The 14,048-nt window shown below is 40.7% G+C and overlaps 1 protein-coding gene across 1 annotated transcript in view; it reads left to right on the forward strand.

Moving 5' to 3' along the window:
* Nucleotides 1-7,535, forward strand: part of CRLF3 (cytokine receptor like factor 3) — a 41,009-nt gene extending 33,474 nt beyond the window's left edge. Inside the window, exons 7-8 of the mRNA XM_061390455.1 lie at nucleotides 4,901-5,013; nucleotides 6,069-7,535. Of these exons, the coding sequence (XP_061246439.1) occupies nucleotides 4,901-5,013; nucleotides 6,069-6,325 (370 nt within the window). The 3' untranslated portion in view covers nucleotides 6,326-7,535. The remainder of the gene's footprint in view (nucleotides 1-4,900; nucleotides 5,014-6,068) is intronic.
* The last annotated feature ends 6,513 nt before the right edge of the window (nucleotides 7,536-14,048 follow it).

The raw sequence follows: 14,048 nt of genomic DNA on the forward strand, positions 1-14,048 counted from the left end.
TTAAAAAATACTTATTTTTATTTATTCAGTTGGCTGTGTCAGGTCTTAGTTGCAGCATGCAAACTCTTAGCTGTGGCATGTGGGATGTAGTTTCCTGACCAGGGACTGAACCTGGGCACGCCCTGCATTGGGAGCAGAGAGTCATAGTCACTGGACCACCAAGGAAGTCCCTGATTTGTGTGTTTTTAAAATCTTTATAAACATGATTTTTCAGATTCACAGAAGAATTGCAAGAATAGTACAAAGAATCCCCGAATAGCCTTCACCCAGATTCCCCAATACTACATTTGCTTCATCATTTTCTTTTTTTTTCCCAAATCATTTTCAGTGAGTATTTCATAAAAAGAGATCATAAAAATCATAAAGTTAACATTGATACACTATTATCTAACCTATAGAGCTTACTAGATTTAGTTGTCCCAATTAACGTTCTTTGCGGAAAAGAAAAAGATCTTGGATCCTGTGTGATATTCATTTGTTATGTCCCTTTAGCCTCATTTATTTATTTACTCTTGGTTGTGCTGGGTCTTTGCTGCTTCGAGCGGCCTTTCTCGTTGCAGAGAGCAGGGGCCCCCCTTGGTTTTGGTTCCCGGGCTTCTCGTTGGATGGCTTCTCTCGTTGCTGAGCACAGGCTCTGGGTGCTCTCAGTTGCTCTGCAGCACGTGAGATCTTCCTGGACCAGGGATCGAACCCATGTCCCCTGCACTGGCAGGCAGATTCTTTCTTTCTTTTTTTGAGTTATTTTTTCATTCTTGGCTGTGCTTGTTCTTCGTTGCTGTGGCACGCTTTCTCTGGTTGCAGGGAGCGGGGGCTGCTCTTCCCTGAGGTGCCTGCGCCTCTCATTGTGGTAGCTTGTCGAGCGGAACACAGGCTCTAGGCTCACGGGCTTCGACAGTTGCGGCACTTGGGCTCAGTAGCCGTGGCGCAGGGTCTTAGCTGCTCAGAGGCATGTAGAGTCTTCCCATACCGGGTATTGAACCCATGTCAGCTGTGTTGGCAGGCAGATTCTCATGCACTGGGCCACCAGGGAAGTCTCTCTTTAGCGTCTATTAACCTGGAACAGTTTCTCTCTTTTCAGTTGTATGATATTGGCATTTTTTAAGAGCACAGGTCAGTTATTTTATAGACGATCCCTCATTTTGGGTTTTTCTGGTGCTCCCTAACTGTTAAGATTCAGGTTGTGTATCCTTCGCGGGAACACTAGAGAAGTACTGTTGTGTCCTCTCAGTGCCTTGACTTCTTTTGGATATATGCCCAAGAGTGGGATTGCTGCATCATGTGGTGGCTCTATTTTTAGTTTTGTGAGGAACCTCCATTCTGTTTTACAGAGTAGCTGGACCAATTTACATTCTCACCAACAGTGCTAGTACTTTATTTAGGATTTTTACATCTGTAGTCAGTCATCAGAGTTGTTGGCCTGAAGTTTTCTTTTCTTGCAGTGTCTTCCTCTGACTTTGGTTTCAGGATAATTTTAACCTTGTAAGTTTGGAAATGTCGACCAAAAAAACCCCAAAATTGCACAACATGAGAATTGCAAAATAAGTTTTATTTGAGGCAAAATGAGGACTATAGCCTGGGAAATAGCATTTCAGGTAGCTCCGAGAAACTGCTCCAAAGAGGCAGCGGGGAAAGATCAGTGTGTATGATTTTGGTGAAAGGGGAATACATGCAATCAAGCGCTTTTTTTTTTTTTGCAGAAGGTTTCTGCTAGTCAGGAAGAACAGTCATCATCGTAAAGGATTTTAGTGCTTTTTTAGGTATGAGGAGATACAAGAATTGGGCTCATAAAATCTGCTTCTGAAAATATCTAATTGCCTGAAGACCTGTCCTGCCAGTTTTCCCCTGAGCACAGCATGCCTCATTCCTGCTGTCCTCCCTGAACCCCTTTCACGGGTGTTGAAAATCAGCAGCTGCAGCAGCACATGATTTAATTCCTTGTAGAGGTAGATGGCAACTGCCCTTGGCGAGTGCCAGTTTGTAGTTGACTATTCCCTCCTCTTTAGTGTTTTTGAAGACTTTAAGAAGGATTGTATTTATTGTTTAATCATTTGGTAGAATTCACCAGTGAGGTTCTTTGGTCCAGGGCCGCTGTTTACTGATAGTCTTGGTACATTTTTGATTACTGATCCAGTCTCCTTTCTAGTTATAAGTCTGTTCAGATTTGCTGTGTGTTTGATTCATTCTTGGTAGGTTGTATATTTGTAGAAATTTACCCATTTCTTCTAAATTATCCAATTTCTTGGTATATTTTGTTTATGCGTTTCTTACAATCTGTTCAATTTCTATGGTATCAGTTGTAATGTCTCCTCTTTCATTTCTGACTTTGTTTGTATCTTGTCTTTCTTTATCTTAATCTAGCTGAATCTGTCAACTTTGTCAGTCATTTCAAAAAAACAACTCTTCGTTTTGTTGATGTTTTTCTGTTGTTTTTCTAGTCTCTATATTGTTTGTTCCTGCTCTAATATATTATTATTTCCTTTCTTCTCCTAACTTAAGTCTTAGTTCTTTTTTGTTCTTTGAGATGTAAGTTGTTTTCTGATATTTTAAAAAAATTTTATTTAAATTTTTTGGAAATTGGATTTAAAAAAAAAAACACAAACTTTTTTTTGGTTGCCCCACATGGTATGTGGGGTGTTCGTACCCTGACCAGGGATCGAGTCCATGTCCCCTGCATTGGAAATGAGAGGCTTTAACCACTGAACCAGCAGGAAAGTCCCTGGTATCTGTTTAGATGTATGTGTCTGTCAACTTTGCTCTTCAGTGCTTTTGCTGTATCCTATATGTTTTGGTTTTGTTTTCATTTGTATCAGGACATTTTCTAATTTTCGTTTTGATTTTGTCTTTGATCCGTTGGCTGTTCAAAAGTTTGTTAATTTCCACATATTCGTGAGCTTTCTAGTTTCCCTTCTGCCATTAATTTATAGTTTCATTCCGTTGTGGTCAGAAAATAAACACGGTGTAATTTCAGTCTTCCTGAATTCGGTGTGACTTATTTTGTGACCTACTGTGTGCTGTATCCTGGAGAACGTTCCTTGTATGCTTGAGAAGAATGTATAGTCTGCTTTTGGGAGGAGTGTCCGTATCATTTACGGTGTTACTCAGATCCCCTACTCCTTACTGATCTTCTGTCTGGATATTCTATCCACTATTGAAGTAGAGTATTGAAATCTTCTATTATTGTGTAACTGTTTTCCCCTTCAGTTCTGTCATTTTTTGCTGCATATATTTAAGTGCTCTGATGTTGGGTGCGTATATATTTATAATTGTTCTATCTTCCTGGTAAATGGACTTCCCTTGAGTTTGTGTGTGCAGTTGCTCAATTAGAGCCTTGCTGGCTTTTCAGGCACTTGTAATCTCTTGCTCCCTCTGGTGCCAGTTTGTGGTACTGCATGTCCTGCAGCCGCAGGGTGCCTTCACTCCCTTGGACCCAGTGGCCCCCAGACATCCAGAGTATGCTGGCTCCCGACAAGGGAATGAGACAGATACCATTCCCTTGAGCTGGCCTGTGGAAAGATAGCACACCAGAGGATGTCTTGCTCTTCTCCCTCCCTGCAGCACTGGCTGCAGGCTGCCACCCCTCACTTTTCTTGGCAGCATTCAGGCATCCATGCTATGCCAGTTCCTTCAGTGCACCAAATGAGACATGACAGAAACCAGTCCTCTGGGAAACCCTCCAAGGAGCTGGAATGTTGGATGTACACTCCACTCCTGTGTGTCTTTTCTGAAGGAAAAGTCAGGAGCTGGGCTGTTCTTGCCTGGTTCTGAGCTGTGGTAGCTTGGAAGAGGGGTTGACATGAGGCAAGTGAAATTACTCTTCTCACCCAGTTCAGTGCAGCTGTTCTCAGCTGTGTGCTCCTTTGGGACTTTTTAACTGAATTCTGGAACTCTCCTAAAGGTATTTTGGTCTGTATATCATTTAGAAAGTGTGTGTCCCCATGGTAGAATGAGTCCTAGGACTTAACTATGCTGTCGTATGGCTGGCGTCATTCTCCTCCTTCTTTATACTGCTGGTTAGAAATGAAATGACTTCAGAAACCCACCCACATGTTTATTATGGACTCCATGTTTGCCACTTCACAAGGAAAGACATCTTGAGGCCACTCTGGGTATCAGTAACCACGTCTTCCCTCAAAAGCTACGTGCTGCCCCTCACTCATTTTTCTTTTTCTGTCCTTGCAAAGTCTAGCTTTCTGGAATGGAGAGAAAGATGACCCCGGTCATCGGGATGTGGGTTGACCATTATATCTAAGTACATGATGACATGTTGTTTGAGACTTAGACGCAAAAGGAAATGCTTCAACTTACTATGTATGAAGTTCTCCAGCCAGAATATGTCCATAACCATATTATCCTCTGTTTTAAAAGAGGGATAATGTCTATTTTTAAATGCTTGGTAAACAGTAGTCATTACATAGACTCTCCTAATAAAAGTTTAAGTGATGATCACATTCGTTTATGACACATTTTCTACATGTCTAGAACCAGAACATAGAGCTGAAATATGCTGTCATAGCCTTAAACAGGTAACATGGATTCTGAAGTCAGAATGCCTGAGTTCGTGTCCTAGCTCCACCACTCAGCTCAGTGATCAGATCAGTTTATTTTCCCTTTTTCTTAAACCTTATTTTTTCTTTTGTGTCTGAGTTTACTCATGTATAAACTGGGTATGATAATAACAGTGCCTACATCACGGATTGTTAAAAACGAACTGAATGAGAAGATTTATAGATAAGATATACAGACACAAAGTTTTCAGAACAGGACCTGGAATTTAAGAAGTGCTAAATTATTGTTAGCTATTCTTAAGAGTAATCGTGATGAAATTGCTCTTGTTATGCTTAGCAACTAGTAGAGATCACATTAAAAAAATATTTAAAAGATTTTTCTGCCCCGTTGACAGAGTTGAAACTGTGGGACAACCAGACAGAAGAGACAGTATAGGAGTGTGTGCAGAAAAACAGAATGGATATGACTCCCTGCAGCGGGATCAAGCAGTATGCATTAGTACAAATGGTAAGTAAGGAGAAAATAACTGCCATTCTCTTTGAAATGTATAATTTACTATAATATTTGAATCAGTCTCAGTATCACACGTTTATACCAGAAGATGAAAAAATTTAGGTCTTAATGACATATCTATGTGACTGCTTCATACCAGGCATTATTCTATACCCTTTAAAAATACCTTATTTAATCTTTAACACCTTTTTGAAGTGAGGAGTAGCATTATATCCATTTTGTAGTTGATGAAAGGGCTTCCTAGGTGGCTCAGTGGTAAAGAATCTGCCTGACAATGCAGGAGACGCAGGTTCGATCCCTGGGTTGGGAAGATTCCCTGGAGGCGGAAATGGCAACCTACTCCAAGTATTCTTGCCTGGGAAGTTCCATGGACAGAGGAGCCTGGTGGCTACAGTCCATGGTGTCGGAAAGAGCTGGAAAGGAGCACGCCCAGCGCTGAGTGGGCACACCCAGCACACGGTAGATGAGAAAAGCCACAGAGAAGCTGGGGCTGAAGTAGCTGGCCTAAAGTCACTTAGTGTGGAGGTGATTGAGCTGAGATTTTTTGCCAGGCAGTTTACTCCTGGATTCCGTGTGCCTAAGTCATCTGAATTCAACATAGAGAAGATAAATTCAGCATAGGTTAGGGAAATGAGGAGAGTTTACATCTATAGTGTTCTTTGGTCCCTTACTTCACAGTGATCACACTTAAAAATCACTACCAAGATGTGTTAATATTTTATGGTGTGGGTCAAACAGTCGGTAGACAGGATCCTTATGTATTCCATGTGAAACAGTCCTGCTATTCCACAGGAAGGAAACTCATGGTCTCTTTTAAAAGAGTGGAACCCTGGACCAGAAGCCTAAAACGTTATTAAAGCTTTAACTTTTCCTTCTGCCTTGGGAATGTGGGGTTAATGAACATATTTAACTGCATTATCTTTGACCAGTTGGCATTCCAAAATGTTTTCTTTAATTAGGAAATTAGCTGCATTACCAATAATCTAGCATCTTGTTTCCATTCTTAGTTGCTGCTCACATGTCAATGACTCTTTACCTTAACATTTTAGGTGCAGTTTTTGTAAATGGAAAAGAAATGACTAATCAGTTGCCCGCAGTTACTTCTGGGTCCACTGTCACATTTGACGTTGAAGCTGTGACTCTAGGATCCACCAATAATAACGAAGGCGGAAACTTCAAGCTTCGAGTGACTATTAGCTCAAATAACAGAGAAGTGGTGTTTGATTGGTTACTCGATCAGTCTTGTGGTTCTCTTTACTTTGGATGCTCATTTTTCTATCCTGGGTGGAAAGTGCTGGTGTTCTAGGTTTGCCTATGATTGGCTTTGGGTGTGCAGGGGTTTCACATAGCTTTCCTCTCAGCCCAGTTGTCATTGGTTTAAAAAATGGTTAGATTCATCTCTCAGTTAAGCCATTGGAAACATAAATTATTTACGGGATATCTTTTGGACTATCTCAGCAATAAGAGGCATGAATATGGTAGACAAAACCGTCGCAATGCAGTCCATTTTATTTTTTAGTATAGTGTTAATTGGAATATGACATCACAATAAAAATCAAACTGGCTTTTAAAGTATGAGGAGATACAGAAAGCCCTATGAACCCTTCCACTGTACTTCTAAAGTTGGTTGTAAGAACAGAAAAATGCAACATAACATCATTTTTTATTAAGTCTCCATCTTTTAAAGATCCAAGGCCATTTAAGACTTTAGAATGAAAAGCCAGGACTAGACCAGGCAGAATATGCCATAATGTACGCTGTGACGGACACTCCCTTGTGTGTTCTCCACAGGAGTGTTGCATATGCTCTTCATCTTCAGGGATTTGTAAGCAGTATTGAATTTTATCTCATGTTCAGTAATCTTTAAGTCCCAAAAGTGTGATAAGTTTTAAAAATTACTGAGCAAATGTCTACAACAGGCAAAGTGTTTTCTTTTGTTCTTTCCTTGCAGCTCCATTCCCAGTTAGGTTTGAGGGGTTTTACAGGGTAAAACTACTTACGGAAGTAGTATGCACAGCAGTGTTATTAATAGCTATGTCCCACGTTTGAAATAGGCAGCGGTGCGTATCCAGCCTAGTGACTCGCATGTCGCTCTTGGTGGGGTCTGAGTTGCAGTCCAGTTCATGAGTGGTCTTTTAGTGGACCAAACAAGTGCAGGCTAAATACTTGACCTATTTTTTGGGAAACAAATTTGTTTAAAATATTTATTTGAAGGACTTGGATGTAAACATGATTATCTTAACTTGCTATTTACCAGCCTAAGATCTTTTCTCTTTAATGTGAATTTTTTTTTTTTTTCCATTTTTAAGAGTAGAAAAGTGGAAAAGCAAGTTTGATATTTTTGTAAGATAATTTATTGGGGGATTCCAGTTCCCTATTAGACAATCATGACCTTTTCCCATTGCCTTTTTATGTATAAGTAAGCTGTTTTTCACTTGTTTAGTGATTAAGAAGATGTGCTAGAATGTAGATGCCTCGTCCAACTATCTGAAACAAAAATAAAAAAGTAAAAGGTATGTGTGTGTATTTTTTTTTTCTTTCATGAGATTTAATTAATTCAGATTTAATCTTTTAAGTAGAGGGAGAAAAGTCATCTTCACTTTTAACTGTGTGTGTGTATATATAATAGTAATAAATAAGTTATGTACACATACATAAGATGTATATTGGCAAGACTGTTCTCCTTCCAGAGGGTCTAGGGGAGCATCCTTGGAGCTACTGGTGGCCACAGGCGTTGTAACTACAGTCTCTGTCTCTGTCTTCCCATGGCCTTCTCCCTTGGGCTTTTTTTTTTTTCCCCAACTGCCCTGTGAGGCTTGCAGGATCTTAGTTCCCCAACCAGGGGTTGAACCCAGGCCCATGGCAGTGAAAACACCAAGTTCTAACCACTGGACCTCGAGGGAGTTCCCTCCTTTTGTCTCTTATAAGGACATTTGTCTTGGATTTAGTACCCACTCAAATAATCCAGGATGATCTCATCTCCAAGTCTTTATTTTACTTATAGCTGCAAAGACCCTTTTTCCAAATAAAATTGCTGCCATAGGTTCTGATGTGGACATGTCCTTTTGTGGGCCACCACCAGCCAACATGGATGATGGTGTTTGGCTGGAGTGGTTGTTGGCCATCAGTTTGTCTTACTAGGCTGCCCCTTTCCTGGTCCCTTGGCTGCAGAGAGCAGGTTTTTGTTGGGGCTTTTTTGTCTGTCGACATTTCCATGTTGCTGGTGTCTTTTGCCCCCAGGTCTGGGATACACGACGAAAACCTTAAGAATGCACAGTGTGGAGTTCCTTGAGTTTTGAGGTGCTTGGTCGTCTGTCAGTCTTCTTGTGTTTGTTTTATTATATTTTTCCCCATAGTTTTTAGTTTTCCTCAGCAGGAGTGGGAAAATTATGCTACTCCATCTTCTCAGAAGCATAAATTCTGAAGCTATATAATAGATTTTAATATCAAAACAAAAATAAAAGAGTAAGTAGGGATGAAGGGTAAATACATCTCTTCGGAGGGCTTTCCCTGTAGAGGGGAGCAGAGTAAGCATCTAGCTCCTCGGTTAAATATGGAAGATTTAGTTCAAGGAGTGAAATTTATTCAGTTATTGACAACAAACTATTGTGACAACTATTGACAGTAACGCACTCACTGAGGTATCTCTTAAACAGGTTCAGAACTTTCCACACGTGTATGAATCAGCTAGTGTCAGCTCCACTCAGTGTCCTGTCTTTCTCTCTCTCGGATTATTCCTTAACCTTAGTGGAGCACTTCCTCCATTTGCTGAGAAAGGGTGCCCAAGAGGTAAATTTTTTGAGATGGAAAGCTGAAAATCTCTTTATTCAATCCTACCTTTGACTGTGACTCATAAAGAATTCTAGGTTGGTGGTCATTCCCTCTCAGAATTTGAATGCACTGCTCTGTGGTCTCCCAGGAAAACTAATGCCCTTCTGGTGCCTCTTCATTTGCATGTTGTATGTTTTTCCTCTTTGGAAAACTGTAGTATCTTCTCTTTATTCCAGCGGTCCCCTACCTTTTTGGCATCAGGGACTGGTTTCATGGAAGACAATTTTTCACCAACTGTTGGGGGCAGTGGTTTTGGGATGATTCAAGCACGTTATATTTTTTGTGCACTTTATTTCTACTATTCCACAAGCTGCACCTCAGGTCATCATGTATTAGATCCCAGAGGTTGGGGACCCCTGCTTTGTTCCGTCTTCCTAATTTGGTTTTGGTATAACACTCAGCTACGTAGCTTATTTGACAGCTGACCCTGTAGGTATATGAGTTTCTAATACCTGCTTTAAACCCACTAGATTATAAATTCCTTGAGTTTTTGTATCTTCTATAGCAAGTTATTCTCAACCCTGGCCTCACATTAGAATTTCCCGGAGAGCTTTTAAAAATGGCAGAAATTCTGATTCAATTGGTATTAGTGGAGCTCACATTTTTTACGAAATGAAATTATTATTATGAAGGCAGATTTGGGAGTAACCACTCCAAAGTAACTAAAAGTCCAGTCTCGGTGATTTTTTTTGGTAAATCTAAATTTGTTCTCTTTGGAAGACTATCCTTTATTCTGAAATTTAAGTTTCTTGCTCTTTTTATACTGTGTCCTTCTGTAAAATTAAAGTGACAGTAGATGTCAGGTTTGCTGGGTTTGTTTGTAAATCCTGACAAAATGCCAAAAATCTTTTGAATATATATTAGAGGTCTACGAAATCCAAAAGTCTGGGATGTACTTCCTACCCAACATTTCCTGATATGTGGGTATCTGATAAGTACTTCTGAACTAAGAACAGTACTTTTCTTCTTAAAAGACAAAAACAGTATTCGGCAAAATAAAACTAATCTCTCACAAAAGACTTTCTTTCATGGAATTTATTGTTGATCAAATGAAGTGACCTTTCTGTCACTTCTATTCATTAGTCTTACCTAAGGCAGTGTTAGAAAGCTTGCAGTTCTGTAGAAAATTAAGACTTTGTTAATGTAATCTCAGAAGACTTCTCTAGGGTCTTAAAATATATAGCTTGTGGAAGAAGGAGCAAGCGTGTGATTTTTCCTCAGCCGTGGGAGCTGAGGATTGAAGTTGACAAAGGTTGTAGGGAAGGAAATAGTGATGTTAACCAAGAGCAGGTTACTGTCTAGATCCCGTGTTGAAGGAGGCACTTTTTTTTGTGAGGCCGGGGGCGGGGGGGGGTGGGTCTATTGCTATAGTTGTTATTTTTTAAATGTATTTTTAATTGGAGGATAATTGCTTTCCAAGTTTGTGTTGGTTTCTGCCATATATTAACGTGAATCAGCCGTGGGTATACATATGTCCCCTCCCTCTTGAATCCCTCCCTCCCACCTCCCAGCCTATTGAAGGAGGGATTTTGATCCCATTTTACAGTTGAAGAAACAAACTCAGTGTTGTCAAGTAACTGAGTTTTGGAGCTGCAAAGGCCCTGGAGTTGGCATTCAAATCTAGGCCTGTGGACTCTCAGTTCTTCTGCCACGCTCCTCTGTGTCCACACTGCCCTGTGTCCCTGGGGCACCAGTTTGAGATGAGACGTTTAGCTTACTAACCTGGCTTACTAAAACATGAACGAATGTCACCCTCTCTGGAATTCAAGATTCACGAGGACAAGAACAATGTCTGGCTTCTTCATCTTTGTATCCTCACACTTAACTAAGGCAAAGGCCATTCATTATAGGTGCCCAGGAAGTATCTAAGGAATAAATAAGGCTCCGTGAGCCTAATTAATGGCATGGCAACTGTGGTCCTTTCCCTTCAGGGCCTCACAGAAGAGCCAGCTCCCCGCTTTCCCCAAATAAGAGAAATAGGGATCATTTGGACAGAATCCACTCAGAAGAAAATCTTAGTTGAATTAGTGAATAAGGGAGTTAAGTTACATTCTAGGTCCTTGTTCTAGGTGATTCATAGGTTTGTCTCAAAATAGAAAAAGCTTTCATTCTGTGACCTGTGTAGCTTCACCGCTTCTCTGGAGTAATGAGCAGTAAGTCTAGCGAAGAGGTGCGTGGTTGTTTAGGAAAAAGAAGTGACCTTAGTTTTGATCCGTGAGAACTGGGAGAATCCTTGAAACATGAGTCTTACTCAGCTCATTCCCAGTACTTGGGATAAGTCCCCGCACATGTCTACAGATGAATGACTGAACGGCTGGAGTGGGAGTGTGCTACCAAAGAGGCAGAAGCTTTTAGGGCTCTGAAAAGGGATGGAGTAGCATGGACAGAAATAGGATTCCAGGAGATGGTGTACCTGTAGGTGGCCACTGGTTAAGTTCTGCCATGTGGGTGGATAGGATGGTAGTCAGAAATGGGAAAAGACAACCGATTAAATACAGTAGTTTGGGAGATATACACCCTGTTCTCTAAAAGCAGCTTTATAATGTGATTCATCCATGTGACATTTAAGTAACAATCTTATGTTTGTCTAAGAATATACTTGAGTGAATTTTTACCTCTGTATAAAAACCACTTACACTTGTACAAATAGTACATAGAAACAGAAGGTGCTCCAGAAATTGGATTGTAGACTGTGTATGGAGAACAGGGTGCATGGTGTGTACCATGCTGTACTCTGGTATCCTACCTGGTTGGAGGGGAGATTGCGTACTGAGAGGTGAAGACTGGAAAGATAGTGAATTCCAATCAGGCAGGAAAAGTATGGTTTTTATGCTGTCAACAACTCAGTTCAGTTCAGTCGCTCAGCTGTGTCCGACTTTTTGTGACCCCATGGACTGCAGCACACCGGCTTCCCTGTCCATTACCAATTCCCAGAGTTTACTCAAACCCATGTCCATCACGTTGGTGATGCCATCCAACCATTTCATCCTCTGTTGTTCCCTTCTTCTCCTGCCTTCAATCTTTCCCAGAATCAGGGTCTTTTCCAGTCAGGTCTTTGCATCAGGTGGCCAAAGTATTGGAGTTTCAGCTTCAGCATCAGTCCTTCTAGTGAATATTCAGGACTGATTTCCTTTAGGATTGACTCGTTGGATCTCCTTGCTGTCCAAGGGACTCTTAAGAGTCTTCAACACCACAGTTCAAAAGCATCAATTCTTCGGCTCTCAGCTTTCTTTATAGTTCAACTCTCACATCTGTACAGGACTACTGGAAAAACCATAGCTTTGACTAGATGGACCTTTTGTCGGGAAAGTAATGTCTCTGCTTTTTAATATGCTGTCTAGTTGGTCGTAACTTTTCTTCCAAGGAGCAAGTGTCTTTTATGGCTGCAGTCACCATCTGCAGTGATTTTGGAGCCCCCCAAGATAAAGTCTGACACTGTTTCCACTGTTTCCCCATCTATTTCCCACGAAAGGATGGGACCAGATGCCATGATCTTCGTTTTCTGAATGTTGAGCTTTAAGCCAACTTTTTCACTCCCCTCTTTCACTTGCATCAAGAGGCACTTTAGTAATTCTTCGCTTTCTGCCAGTGTCATCTGCGTAGGTTATTGATATAGGTTATTGTCATCTGAGGTTACTGGTATTTCTCCTTGCAATCTTGATTCCAGCTTGTGCTTCATCCAGCCCAGCATTTTGCATGATGTACTCTGCATATAAGTTAAATAAGCAGGGTGACAGTATACAGCCTTGACGTACTCCTTTCCCCATTTGGAACCAGTCTGTTGTTCCATGTCCAGTTCTAACCCATGTCCAGTTCTAACTGTTGCTTCTTGACCTGCATACAGATTTCTCTGGTATTCCTGTCTCTTTAAGAATTTTCCAGTTTGTTGTGATCTATACAGTCAACAACTGGGAACCATCAATGATCCATTTTAATATGGTACTGGTATAGTTAATAAAACATGTATCTCTGCTTTCCTTGGAGTGACATACTATTTAGATTAACAAAAATATATATATAAATACAGCTTTCAGACTATTTTTTACAGCGCCTGTTTTACTTAATACCAATTGACTGTGTTCCAAATCCTTGTTAACAACTTATCCATTATACCTGGTTCCCAGTGAGAAACCATCCCTCTTTTTTCAGCTTTTTAAAATGTAAGAACTACGGAAAACAGGCAGTACATTTAGATTTAAAAACTGCACAGCAGCAGCCTCCTTCCTATCCTTTCGCCCAGACATCTTTTCTGACAGCAGTTGCTTTTGTGTATCCATTTAGTTATATTCTTCACCCAAATATGGGCACATATTCTTTTCAAATCTTGTTAAAAATGGAAGTATTCTAGAAACTTTTCTGTACCTTTCTAATCTGCTCAACAGTGGTCAGTTTGTCAATTTACATGTGCCCCAGTTTATGTTGGATTAAATTCCTGAAGATAAAATTGTTGGGGCAAAGGTTAAACGCATTATGATTTTAATGTTAAGTACCAAATTACTCTGTAGAGGTTGTACTAGCTTATTTCCCCCCCAGAAATGTCATGAGTACCCACTTCTCCATTTTTTACCCAACAGTATTATCAGCACTCTTTCATCTTTAGCAAGCTGAATCCACCTGTGTTCTTGATCTCATTGTTTCCTTTTCTGGCAATGTGTATCTTTGTGTCTTCCTATCTTTGTCTTTCTGGCAATGTGTCCTCTGTGTCTTCCATAGTCTGCAGACTCAACCTTCCTATCCACTCTCCCCAATCTCTGCCTGTTTCCCTCTTTCGATGGCCCTATTTCCCACGTATTCATGATAAACTTCTCCGACTCATTTTCCATTTATTAGTAGTAAACTCCTCAAACCTGTTTTCTGTTATTTAACCCTTAAAGTTGCTGTTTTAAACTCATTTTCTGTTACAGGACGGCTTCCTTTATGAAACTCTTCTTCCCTTGGCGTTGTCACTGCTGATTAGTTCATTTCTGCACACTGAAACACCATGGTTACTTCTTGGGCACTTACTTCACAATGAGCAGAATTCTGTTATTTAGTTGGGTATCTCACCTGGAGGACTCCCGCAGCATCCCTGTGCTTCTCCCTGTGGAGACCTTCTTCCCTCCCAGATTCTTGGAGCCACAGCTCACCTATGACACAGACTGGTTTGTGTCACGTCTGTACAGTAAATCTCCAAATACTTCTTACTGCCTGAAATCCAA

Source organism: Bos javanicus, chromosome 19 (genome assembly GCF_032452875.1).
Source record: "Bos javanicus breed banteng chromosome 19, ARS-OSU_banteng_1.0, whole genome shotgun sequence".
Taxonomy (NCBI): Eukaryota; Metazoa; Chordata; class Mammalia; order Artiodactyla; family Bovidae; genus Bos; species Bos javanicus.